The 13,528-nt window shown below is 33.7% G+C and overlaps 2 protein-coding genes across 2 annotated transcripts; both read right to left on the bottom strand.

Moving 5' to 3' along the window:
• Positions 1–365: 365 nt before the first annotated feature.
• On the bottom strand, positions 366–10,496 carry LOC124637562 (sialin). The gene is made up of 11 exons (XM_047174128.1): positions 10,143–10,496; positions 9,712–9,917; positions 9,211–9,291; positions 8,657–8,900; positions 8,070–8,284; positions 6,419–6,583; positions 5,989–6,121; positions 5,358–5,471; positions 4,176–4,306; positions 3,610–3,708; positions 366–3,254 (listed from the first exon to the last, which is right to left on the bottom strand). Exons 1-11 carry the CDS (start codon positions 10,234–10,236, stop codon positions 3,180–3,182), a joined length of 1,557 nt encoding a protein of 518 aa, XP_047030084.1. The 5' UTR covers positions 10,237–10,496; the 3' UTR covers positions 366–3,179.
• Positions 10,497–10,732: 236 nt separating this feature from the next.
• Positions 10,733–12,837, bottom strand: LOC124637752 (transmembrane protein 19). The gene is made up of 5 exons (XM_047174389.1): positions 12,462–12,837; positions 12,008–12,256; positions 11,753–11,902; positions 11,347–11,667; positions 10,733–11,262 (listed from the first exon to the last, which is right to left on the bottom strand). Exons 1-5 carry the CDS (start codon positions 12,601–12,603, stop codon positions 11,102–11,104), a joined length of 1,023 nt encoding a protein of 340 aa, XP_047030345.1. The 5' UTR covers positions 12,604–12,837; the 3' UTR covers positions 10,733–11,101.
• Positions 12,838–13,528: the final 691 nt, after the last annotated feature.

Here is a 13,528-nt window from a genome sequence, read left to right as displayed (position 1 = left end):
CGAAGGGCCACGGGCAGACGCCTCGCTGATAGTGTCCAGATTACCCGTGAATTTCGCCCCAACCCAAAACTCAAAACAATCAAAAGCTCTCATTCTATTTTACAATCCACTGCCGTTTTTCTTCCTCGACATTGTAACATCGCTATACCCAAAAAGGTAATGGACTGGAAATAATAATAATCGTCGCTTTCTCTCGTAGTGGAGTCTGCCCGCAAGTTATAATTTTCTCGCAGTTGATGTAAAGCAATTAGGATCGACAAAAAACTAACGCTACACTCGACATGGTTTCAATTCTGAATTTGTTATTTATTTTTATAATTTCATGCAAATTTTCAATATTGGGAGTGTATAATAAAAAAGTTAAGTATTTTTTGTAAAATTTATTGGCCTTCGCTAAAAAAATAGGTACCTACGTCATCATATCATATACATTTTAGTTTTATATACATTTCGCATTTAAATGTTTTATAATCACAGCAAATGAACTCAGTGTGTTTTATATTGAATTTTACTGATATGAAAAACATTACTGGGAATCAAACATGATGAGACAAGCTAGAGATTCATAAAAATAACAAAATTTGTTTATTATCTTAATCTTATAAATACATTAGGAATAAATGAATAAGTATAACACAAAATGTTAAGTATTATAGGATATCTAAGTTAAAAATAAAATTAACATCGTAATAAAGTATTTGTTGTATGATTACATTTGTATTAAGGTCATCACATAATGAATACTGCTGATCGCTTACAGTTGAACTCTTTGAAACTTAAATTAATTGAGTAAATATATTTCATATTTGTAAGCTTGCTATGTTTGGAATGATTGTATATTTTAAAAATTAACTCATATGTTATTTTTGGTTGATTCAGAAGAAATTATTAAAAGTAGGTATGGAAAGCCTATTCGTTTTAAATCGAGCAGAAGGATAAAGTGTAATTATTTTAATTTATTATGACATAACAGGAAAGAAATAATGCAGAAAGGCTATAATTTACAAAAATAAGACATTTATCGTCTTTGGCACGCACTACGCTACATCATGCCTATCTACATATAATTAAATGATAATAAATTGTGCGAACAAGTGTTTCGATTGACGATTTAATGGAAATGAGCGAAGATTATGTTATGAATATATGAGGAATTTAACGTGTATTTTATATACGGTATGATAATTTTGGCAGGTAAACGTGCCAGTGAGGTTATATCCTAAACCATCTATTTACGCATAGAAAATATCTTTAATCTGCAAAATTATTTCAATGACTACTTATACGGATGGACATGATATGTATTCTAATGAATGATGAAATAAAAACATTTTTAAAAGAAAAATTGTCATAACAAGCATATAACGATGTTTAACACCACAGAACATTTATTTAAATAACCCGTTAGTTTCGGTGTTTAGTTTCCTCTGAATAAGTAAAACTACAAGAAAGCATGAGAGCATGAAGTACGTATGTAAAGCCCCGGTGATCACATCCCAACTCGCATTGGCTATGTATAGTGACGTGCGAATGGCAGCATTTGAAACCAAGAATATTTTAGGATAGGTTGCTACTGGATTCCAAGATCTGCACAAAAAAAAAACAATAAAGATTTGCGCCACTCATTATTAAAACTGTTCAATGTTCCAGACCTTGTTCTCCTTAACTCGGGCTACCATCCGTCCGGGTTTCCCCAGATTTGTCCTCGTTTGGTGGCCGTCCGGGGGCCGTCCGGGCGGGGTTTCAAGAAGTGTCCCGAAAACCCGGACACTTTTCATGTAAGGAAGCACCTCATTGAATTTAAGTGTATGTTAATAGTAAATGGATTACAAATTAGGTGTTACTTTGTTTTAAAAAAATCGTACTCGTTCGGGGAAAAAATGCGATTTACGCCAAATGTCCGGTTTTTTAAAATGTTTGTCCGGGTTTGGCAAAATTCGAGATGGCAGCCCTATCCATAACCAACCTTCTTGTTTTAGACCACAAGCTCTTGCGAGTTGAAAAAAAATAATCGAGAATCGTTTTTCGAATGTCAGTGGCCAGTAATAACCAAATATTTATTCCGAATTTAAATCTATAGCATCAATTTATTCTGGCCACTTATGTGGTGACTAATCTAGAAATCTCTAAGAATCATGATAGCTAATGCAAGTCGGAACGTGTATGGAGGGATGCTAATTTTTAAATATTAATTTAATTTTTTGTATAGTTCGCGGCCGTCATTTGAACTTTGTTCTACAGCCATGTTTTTTATAAATAAATTGGCTAGTTATTTGCTACAACTTCGACACGCAATATACGCTAAACTTAAGTTTACTCCCAAATCTATCAAGTTATGCAATTTATTTTTTTTATTTTTGAGCAAAACAATGACGTTATTATTTGGACACTTTTCAGCCCAAGCAAAATAATTGACAGTTTTTATGTATACCCCTTTAAAACTACTTCACTAATAAAAAAAACATTATTTCTCCGAATTCTATACATAAATCATTTTTGGTTTTAAAAATACGCTACACGGATAAAACATTGAAATATATGTATAAATCTTTAAAATCCCGAATGATATTTGGCCGGTAAACGAATGGTATGTATATCAAAGGCACCATTTAAGTTATTTAATATGCAAGTAAGTTAATATAAAATTGAAATATGTACCATTTACTATACATATCATATTGATAAAAACACTTCATTAACATTATTTCAAATTAAAACTTTCTTATGATATTTCCGAAAGCCCCGTTTTGGCTATTAGATATCCCATAGTGGGTATATTGAGCTACCCTTTTCTCTTATTTTGAAGGAAGTAACAATTATAGACCACGGGCCCGGCTTAAGAACAATACAAATAGTATTTGACCGGTTTCCAACATTCTTACCTATCACAGACTTTTATTACGAGTACTTATCACACACATAATTTAAGAGTTAATCCGTGATATACACATTAAAACCTTAGAATAAACATAAAAAAGAACAATATTAATGTTATTGCTGTTCAAGTTATTTATAAAGCAGACATTATTTTTCAAAATAAAAATAATTATACCACAGTTAGTTACTGCATTGATACTTTTTAAATTAATATAAACCAGAAACAATACAAACGTGTATCCGTACTAAGGAGTTTGAGAACCAAACGTTTTGGTTTATGCCATCTGTATTTGTGACATTGTCTATGACTCGGGGAACAGGATGCTCTCGACGGGCGCCGGAGCCGTCATGTCGTCATTGTCGGACCGCGACCAATCCTGATAAACAATATTGTTGTAATTAGAAATTATTATTTTCCAGAGCTAGACAATTTTACAAAAAGTTTATGATTGCTCATTAGCAATCATAAAAATAATCTTATTGAAAAAATAATCTTATTGACATTGTCGATCTACCATTCTACATCGACAAATGTACAATGGTACATCGACAAATGTACAATGGTACATCGACAATGTCAATAAGATTATTTTTTATTTTATGTAGGAAACCGTAACGGTGTTGCCAAATTGTAATGTTATTTCGTCATAAAAATGTCAACTCTTTGTAAAATTACTCTTACATATGCCTGGGAAAGATAATATTTTAAAATGACTTTAGAAAGCAAATTACCTGTTCCTCCGTGCTCGCGAAGAATAAATAGAAGAGATTTGTGCCGAGATCGATGGCTGCCGCCAAGTAGAACACCTCACGCCATTGGCCTAGAGTTTGCTGTTGAACGAAATTTTAATGACAGACTTAAGTGTTATTTATTGCAAGAAATGTTTAAGACAGCATCTAATAAATAAATGATGTCGAAAAGTTTCGAATCCTCTATCTCTCTACTCACGTGTATTATCCCAAATTAGGTGATAACGGAAAAAATTATTACATCTGGGGCTCATTAAGAGATTGTGTGAATTTCGACATGGCTACAAAGAATGTTAGTTATGAGATGACGGCAGACAGAATAGTATCGAAGAAAAAAAGCGCCTACCGAAAATAAATTGGTGTAAGGGCAGGAGGATGATGATGGGTTCATTAACCGCATAAAACGATATGGGTAGAGCTTATTGCCATTGATCAAGTGAAAACCCAGACATTCCGTTTTTTGAAAAAAAAAAAATATTTATAATATATATTAATAAATATAACAACCTTTAAAACTAACTACAATGCTTTAAATCTAACGTATTTACCTGTTCAGCCTTTATAATATGGCCCACAACATAAGGGGCCATGAAGCCACATATATTGCTCGCCGCGTTCGTAATACCGTACATAGTACCCGCGAACTGAGGCGACAGATCTATGTGGTTCATCTGATTACCTGAAATATATGGTATATTAAATATTAGTACATAGGTATATAAATCTTACTAAGGCCTGAGTTTCACTGGGCATCGATAAGGTGTCAGTTATTTACCGGTAAGGTTCCGAGACCTGTAGAACCAAAAGTTGTAGTTTATCTGTCAGATAAGTTCCTGATAGGTTGTACGACCATTTCTCAGTAACCCATTGTAACCTTACGGTCAGTTTCTTCATCAAAAGTTAAAGTTAAAGTAATGTCTAAAGTAAAAGTAACGGTCAAATAGGTTTTTTCAAGGCTAAAGTGACAGCAAAACTAATAGAAAAATTGAATTTGACCGTTACTTTTACTTTAGACATTACTTTGACTTTTACTTTGACTTTAACTTTTGATGAAGAAATTGGCTGTTAATAATTCAGGTAAAGAGAGACTGAGAAAGAAACATAGACTATTTTTTTTATCTGAGAGTGAGCACTAGTTCCCAAAGTAATTATTAAAAAGTGAAGTGACATGCACCTACATAAGATTTTCCATCAAAGTTAAATGACCTATAGTAATTTTCTACCTAATCGTACTACCTAACTACTTACTTCCGTTACGCAGATCTGACTCAAGTAATAGATAGGAAAACAGCTGTCTAGATATCGAGGTCACGAGGGCACAAGCCGTAGTGACCTTACTTCTCTTTAGATGTGCAAAGCCTACCATAAATATTATATAACCAATGTGTTTTAAAACAATGTATTTTTTTCGGGTTAGGTCGCAAAAGTGGACCTTTACAACCCAGTTACCAGGGCGACCCGATACCCCTTGTTAGGCTTAGACTGGCTGTCAGACTTTCTCGCTTCTGACTACCCGTAACGACTACCAAAGATGTTCAAATGACAGCCAGGACCCACCAATTCATCGTGCCTTTCGAATCACGAAACAACTCGTCATGACAAGATCCATCCATGAACCGACCATGGCAAGCTTTGCCTAACCTCATAATCGGTCGATCCGCGCGGCTTTGACTTAGCCACGAGCTCTTCGAGATTGTTATAAATAGTTTTTCGTAAAATGAATAACTCACCAGCATAAGCGGCGCCACCGAAAGCCGAGGCGAAGCACAGCAGCAAGATGACAGCAATCCTGTCGCACCCCGCCCAAGCTATGCCCAGCAGACCAAATGCTGGGATGAACGCCGCTGTAACATTACACAATAGGTCATCACATTGAATGAAATGGCACATATACAATGTGAGAACTTAAACCTTGTACAGTGGACCCCAGTAATCCGACAAACGTTTTACGTCGGGCGATCGAATTTGTCGGATTATAAAGTACTGACCAAGACCCCTATAGTCCGGAATTTGTAACAAAAGAGCATCTTGGTTGTTATCGGGATACTTATTTGTTAAGCAATTCCCTTGGGATGCGGGTGAAATCGAGGAACTATTCATTGGTATGACTACGTGGATTGTTTCTAAGTGCCTTAGTAATATTGACACTAGATAATGAATGACACTATGAACTCAAAGTACTTGATCTAGCATTCTAGCTTTCGACTTTGGATGACCAAAACCAGTCCTTTATTATATTACTAATGCGTAATGAAGTTTTGGTCTAAAAAACTTAGATATACATATACGCAAGTAACCGATAAAAAAAATACTGCTATTTCCAGTTAAGAAATTATACTAAACTAAGTGGTAATTACTTACACACAGTATTCCAAAGCTTCATACTATTAAGCCTGGAAATCCACCCTTTGGCTAAGGTCCAGTCAGCAAATATACATAGCACGATACCGCCCAACCATGCCGTTAAGTACGGGAGTGCACTCAGTCTTGAATTCTGAAAAACAATGTTCATATAATACAGCTTCGATTATAATAAACCTTTTTTGTCAGTAAAACGAACAAAAAATCTTGAAAAGAGGTCGCTAAGTTGCTAGAGCTGATAAAATAGATTATCTTACTGGCCACTTTTATAACTCTCAAATATAATGGCTACTTCCAATTTCGAATCACCCAAAAAGTTTGCAAATTCGATTGAACATCTTACCATAGGGTCGACGTTCTTGTCTAAGTTTATTTTTAAATTGTGTTTAAATTTTTTCTTTACCTACTGTAATAGTAAATGATTACTTACAGCTACAATATCGAAATGCAAAATATTGTTCATGTACGATGGTAGTTCTGTGAACTGTGTGTAGAATACCCACGCCTGGCCACATTGGGCGATGAGAATGGCCCATAGAGGCACGCATGTTAAGAACTTCAGCCACGGGATTGACATCGCTGGCTTTTCTTCTTGCTAAAAATATAAATAATAATTGAGTAAGCGGACGAATTTCTCAAGTCGTGGAACGTGTCGAGGTCGTCTTTTCAGATATTGTCGTATGATTGTAGGAATCATTAGCGAAGTAAAAATTATATTTTACAGCATCAAAGTTCTTTGTATAATATTTCAAGGGTTACCTATGCTATATAACTTGAACTGTCCAACCGAAAGACGAATATTGTAGTAGAATATTGTAGACTTTTTATAATCTCCTTGCGATCGATTGGATCTTACCAAGTTGGCATGTAATATTGTGCCAATCGCCGATATTGAAGAGAAGTTCAATGACATAGTTCCATGCAAAATAACGGCATGAATGGACAATAAATTAGTTTCGTTCGCATTGCAGCAAAAATAAATGACGTTCAGTGCTATTTACTTATCATTTTCCTTGAAAGATTCAAGTTAGACAAACAAAGATTTTTCTAATAACAATCTAGGTACGGCATAACGTTGCTTACAATACATAAACAATATGCATGATGCATGTAAATGTGATCATTAAGTATAGTATCCCATAGTAATTGAGTGTTTACCAAAAACATGATGTTTACCAAAGCGGGTCAGATACATAGATAGTTACAAAAACAGACAACTGTATTATAAACTAGCAAAATGTAATGAAAACACACCTGTGTTTGCCTTATCTAATACATAGTAGTGATGTCTACGTAAATACCACTGCTCGAAGAGAAAACTAGCGTAATGTGAGCAGTACGGTACGTGCTCGAGCTATGGTAGTTGGCATACTTTAATTAAAATATTTGACGCCGTTAATATGCACTGACAACAGAAAACTATTCGTTTTAATTAATGAAAGTTTTCTACTATTATGCAACCCTTATTAGACTGCTTTTACATTATTTTGAATGCACCCAAAAACGAATAAGCCTGACTTCTGTGATGGCGATAACATGGGTGGGATAAGTATAATTATGCACATACAAATAAACCTGCGTAAGCGCAACGCTTTGATACTTTTAATATGTTTACTGGGTAAAAAGATATGTAATACAATTTTCACGTAATTAGACAATGCGTTATTTAATATCGTAACTATATTATGTGTAAACTGTATATGAAACGCATCAAAACATCTGTGAGGTCGAGCCGTGACTCACGCTTGTCCCACATTGTGATAACTGTGCGCGAATCGTTACACTAATTCGTAATTCATTTTTATTGAACACTCATTTATTTACAGTTATTATGATCAATGTTTTAAATTTAATAATATTTAAAACTTATTAAAAGTTTAGTGCATAAATCTAAATGTCTCCTCAAAACAGTATTCAAATTATCATCTGGTCTGATAACACATATCCTTGAACTCAATTTTTTATGTTTATATTAAGATTATTCCTGGAAGTACTTATTCTCAGTTAATCATCCAAAAAATCCATATTAATTAGATAATTCTATAAAGTATGTTTTAATATTTAAACTGAAAAAATCTCACCTGAGGGCCAATACTCCGTACAATATATTCAATCTCTTTGGGACAGATTCTAGGGTGTCTTTGAGGCGTATCAAAGACTAGCAGTAGCCAGAATATGAACCATACAACGCCAATACCACCAAATATGTAAAAACAGAGTGGCCAGCCGCCACCAAATTCTAGAGTACAGAGCCATCCTGATATAGGTAGGGTGATTACTGTGCCTATGTTCGAACCTGAAAAATACAAGAGTCGTATTTCTGTTTAGATAAATAATAATAGCTGAGGTCAGTTAAGAAGTTATTGAGATCATACTAAATTAATCTTGCAGCAGCATTGTATCATATGGTGAACTTAGGTAAAAAGTATTCTGACCATTTCATTTATTATCCTCAATCAGATAAACATGCCTATTTATTAATTCAGTACAGAATTGAGGATGCCATATCACTGGAATTAAAATATACTAATTTCGCTAATGTTTTGTTGAAAAGTTAATGACATTGATACTAATCAGAGTAAACAAATTATCATGCACTAATTCGTAAATAGAACACGAAAGTACTTTTACAATTAAAATAATCAAGAAACTAATTGGTGGTACATACCAGCATAAACATAAGCTGCAAACTTTGATCTCTCTAGCGGTGGGATCCATCTAGCTAACATGGCATGCATGGCTGGGTAAGTTACACCTTCTGCCAAACCAGCCAGTGCTCGCACAGCAATGAAGAATTTAATGTCTGTGTATGCCGCAATTGGACTAAGAATTGTAAATACTGCTGTGAAAAATATTCCTAAACCATAAACGAGTTTCCCTCCATACATTTCTGCTATTCTTCCTCCTGGTACCTAAAAATTAAATACTCATTAGTGCTTTGTTTGGACTGAAATTGTTTGAAAGTTTTCCATTCCAAACATTTTTTTATCTAATCTCATAATACTTATACACATCTGTCTGGTATTTTATTAAATTACTTATACATTGTGTAGGTACTAGGTAAATACTATTACATGTTCGTGGGTACACTTAGTTACCATTCATTATCATCACAAATTGATTTCAAAGATTCTTATCTTTGTAATGAGTGTTACAATCAAATTACAAATTATGTGTATCATTAAGATTCATTTATACATACAAATATAAGTATTCCTTTACCTGTGTTAGTACATATCCATAGAAAAATGAGCCTAAAACTATACTCTGTTGCTCAACAGTCCAGTTGAAGTCGCCCGGCCTCTAAAACAAAAGAAGTCACATGTCTAGACTATATTAACTTAAACTCAACAGTATTGAATACATGACTCAGTCTTTAAAGGCTCTCTGTATTAACAAAAGATGTATTATTCCAAAATAAGTACAAGAAAAGTAACTAGTTTTCAATTAAAACACTGGTATCATTTCAATCAATGTTTTGAATCACATACCTATATTGAGATCAAAAACAGCTTCATATCAATGCTATGTTATTGCTAAGATTTGTTTATGAATGTAGTTCAAAACAAAACTAGACCTATCTAACACAATATATATTAAATAGTGTGTTATTACACATACTTAGTAATAATAGTGTGGAATAAACCTCCATTGCTATGTTCAGGTACTTTTTACTTACTTAAATCTATGGTTGGGCATCCAAAAAGTTTTAAATAAGTTTACCTGTGGCACAGAACTGTTGCTGACTGGACTAGCCGGACAAACATCCACATCTGTTGAAGAGTTTGTGGGCGTAGGTGTTGTTGAATTAACCATAGCCACTATGGCCACAGAGAGGTTTACTCTCATGGCATAAACACTGGCAAAGCCCAGAAACCCCATAATGCCAAGGACAGTCCGACATTTGATCCATCCTGTTGTTTCTTCCACTAAAAGTAATTTATTACATATATGTTAATACTTCTACAATAATTTTTATTTAAAACCCACAGCAGTCAATCACATCTTGCATTGAGTTATTAACTGCATCTAAACTCAATGTAGACATCAAAGTGCGTATTTGCGCGTGTTGTTTAATAGAACTTTGTTAGAATTGACCTTTATAATTTCTGCTTTTGTTTTCAGCTGATCCAAAACTCATGACAAAACTTTACCTTGTTCTGCCTCCACCAAGTTCCGACGACTACTTGTAACATCATTTTCGATATCCGAGTTTATTATCGGACTTTCTTCTGCTGACGATGACATTCTAATATTCAGATTACAATAACAACACCATTCCGTATTAAAATGATCACATAGATTGAACCTTTGTCATTGAACTCGATATCAACAAACAATAGAATAAGTTAGGAAGTAACTTTTAAAATCTATAACACTGCACTCGAAGTATGACTCACAACGATAGGATTTTTTTATTAGAGAATTATTTAATTTGTTCGTAAACAAAGAACAGAGGCTCGTTTCCTGACTGATCGACGCATTCAGTCGTAACTGACAGTGACAGCTGAGTAACTGACACTCACTTGTTGTCACTGTCACTAACGATGTGTGTTGCCAGACCGTAAATATTAGATTATTAGCATCACAAAAAAATACCAAATAGGTCAGACCTACAAACATAATAGTAAATTATTATTTCAATTACTTAACATTCAAGTTTTGTATGGACATAATTATATGCATAGGTTATTCTTGTAGGTGATAGTATTTTTTATTGTTCTTGAAGAAATAAAACAGCTGCTTCTAGTAAAATGTATAAACCAAATAACATTTAATATTAACAAGACAATGTATAGGTACAATTTCAAACACAATTTAAATTATTGGCCATTCATTCAACGCCAGTAAGTACATGAAGTGACTGCCTAAATAACCCACTAACACGATAAAACTCTTTATAGTTCATATTCATACATATTTTGAAACAAAGGCAATATATTTTGCTTATTATGTTAATAAGCTGCCATAAATATAAAAAACATTCATATAAAATTAATTGACATTTTAAACTTCACAAAGTATATAAAATTCCCATTCAATCTACGATTTTACACCCCTATCAAAATTACATCAATCACTTATTAGTTAAAATTCTATACATAAATATTAGTTAGAAGAGAGGCCATAAGCTCTTGCACAGTGTTGGCATCAGTAGTCCCATGATCACTGTTGATATGAGATTAACACTATGGTTGTCTAAGATATTTCTGCCACTGATATGTTTCACTGTGAGACTAGAGTGTGATACAATTTTTCCATCTTTGTCTAAACCTGGAATAAAAATGGAAAGTATAAAATAACTTCATCTTTAAGCTAAGATATTAAGAAACTTACATAAAATACAAAATATGGTACCTGAGTATTGCAAAGTTGCTCCCATCAAAGAATCTATTAAACTTCCCAAAAATCCTGCAAAAGCTCCAAAGAAAATGATAGGCCACTGGGGAGGGGCATAAGTCCATAAAGACCTTTCAGAGAAGTAGTAGATAGTTAAATATTGGGACAACCCTATAACAAGACCTCCTACAGTGCTAAACAGTGTCCCCATAACGCTGATTCCTCCATTTGTTCCTTTTGGCACCTTTTTAAAAGTAGTGACTAGATAGGGATCTGAGTCTGAGAATACAGTTCCAAGTTCAGATGCCCAAGTGTCACCATTGCAACATGAGAATACACCTGAAATAAATAAATTATTAATTAAAGAATTTTCATTCTTGTCTTATTTATTCAATGTCAATTTGAAAATAAAATGGAAACTTACCAAGAACTCCTATAGAAAGCCAGGAGGCTCTGTAATCACTAACAAAGTCAATAGGTAGCTCACACGCTCCTACATCCAATAAGTATAGTAGAGCCAGTTGAGTAGCCATGCCTGCATTACAAAGTACTTGCACCCAATTCCTCTGTCCACCTATAAAGTACAAGATGGCATATTTGAAAAGAGAATAATATAAATAGAGAATAGTTCAACCAGATAGTTGCTTAAAAAAGAAAAAAAGTATCCTCTGAAACATACCTTCTTTGAAATCCTCCTCAAACTTCCTTTTGATATGTGGCCGGATTTTGGTGGCCTTTGATGAAGATATGAAGAAGGTCATCAAGCAGACCAGAAAGGAATAGTTGCTCAATGTTAATACAAAAGCAAACACACAGCCAAGCACTGCTCCGTTTAAAGTTATACTTTTTTTCCTGTATCCATGGACAGCTATTATGAGTGGTATAAGACAAGACGCCAGCCATCTCGCAGGGGAAATCACTACCGGTTCTGAAACATTGTAACATAATTCCATAAATAAAATGTCAAGATTTATTTTTACATATGAACTATTTTTCTTAACTGCAGTTAAATCTACCTATTTCCAACAAATTACCTCATGCAATTAAGATTATGATGAATATTGTCAATCACTAAGCGACTAAAGTTCAGAGTTCGCAGACAAAGATAAGTAAATATTAAATAAATACCTTACCATCAAAACCTTCATTCTTTGTTAGGAATTTAGAATAAACTAAATTGGTAATCCACATTGACATCGACAAAGGTATTGCAAGGGCACACAACATTACAGTAATTAAATGTTCGTCCTTTAAAAGTTTATTCTTTAGAGCCATTTTTACACTTTGATAACTTTCCACGAATTTATTTTTAAACAGTAGAATAATGACAGAAACTTGTCGGTTATTGAACTAGAAGTATAGCATACTACTTATTTATATTCTGTCGTTAAATTAGAAACACAAAATATACACGAATTTATAAATATCGGTGAAAGTTTTAACTACGGCGTTAATTTCCACATCCACAACCTATTTACTTTTTTTACTGACAAACTGACAGCTGACGGCTGGCTGGTAAAACTTCAAATAATGACGACCTAGTGTTGGTCCAATGGTCCTTGAAAATGCTGCTTTGGCTCAAAACTCTTGTATAGCATACGACCTTGTCGAAATATTCATATATTCAAAACCTATTTTCATACTGTTGTAAGTTTCACCTTTGTGTTTTAAATAAGTATAAATCACAATTCTCGTTTTGTATTTCTGCGGTATGGGCTTATTCAAAAAAGAGAGACATAATACATTACACAAACAAATTACATACAAGTTTATAAAATAACAAAAAGTTTGAAGTTAGTTTGAAATAGGAGGCACATTTACATCCTACTTGTATTATTATAAATGCGAAAGTCCGTTTGTTTGCTACGCTTTCATGCAAAAACTACTTAACCGATCATCATGAACTTTCTACACATATTCTTGGTGGTACTAGAATGACTATGGGATATGATACTTTTTATCAGCACGCTAGGAAGGTAGGAAGCTACATGATTATTGTTCAAATGTTTGAGTTTTATGACCCGAAAAAGAGACAGGGTATCATAAATGTAATATTTCCTATAGTTTACAACCAAATAACAAAGGTTGCTCTAAATCTCTACATTACTATTTTTGCCCTAACAGCAGTAAATCCAATTAAATAGTTGATTTTAATTATGACTCGGTTCAGTTACTAAAACGACTGACGTTAGGATGTGAG

This window comes from Helicoverpa zea, chromosome 16, assembly GCF_022581195.2.
Source record: "Helicoverpa zea isolate HzStark_Cry1AcR chromosome 16, ilHelZeax1.1, whole genome shotgun sequence".
NCBI classification, from domain to species: Eukaryota; Metazoa; Arthropoda; class Insecta; order Lepidoptera; family Noctuidae; genus Helicoverpa; species Helicoverpa zea.
Note: the sequence above shows the minus strand (reverse complement) of the source record. Positions and strands in the feature narration are given on the sequence as shown.

Bases quoted from the DNA above. Each gene is read 5' to 3' on its own strand.
- LOC124637562 (XM_047174128.1), bottom strand. From the start codon at position 10,236: ATGTCATCGTCAGCAGAAGAAAGTCCGATAATAAACTCGGATATCGAA. The intron at 6,584-8,069 runs GTGAGATTTTTT...TTATATTTTTAG, and splicing joins TACGGAGTATTGGCCCTCAG to CAAGAAGAAAAGCCAGCGAT. The intron at 3,709-4,175 runs GTAAATACGTTA...TTCGTTCAACAG, and splicing joins ATATTATAAAGGCTGAACAG to CAAACTCTAGGCCAATGGCG.
- LOC124637752 (XM_047174389.1), bottom strand. From the start codon at position 12,603: ATGGCTCTAAAGAATAAACTTTTAAAGGACGAACATTTAATTACTGTA. The intron at 11,668-11,752 runs GTAAGTTTCCAT...TATTTATTTCAG, and splicing joins GCTTTCTATAGGAGTTCTTG to GTGTATTCTCATGTTGCAAT. The intron at 11,263-11,346 runs GTACCATATTTT...TTTTTATTCCAG, and splicing joins AGCAACTTTGCAATACTCAG to GTTTAGACAAAGATGGAAAA.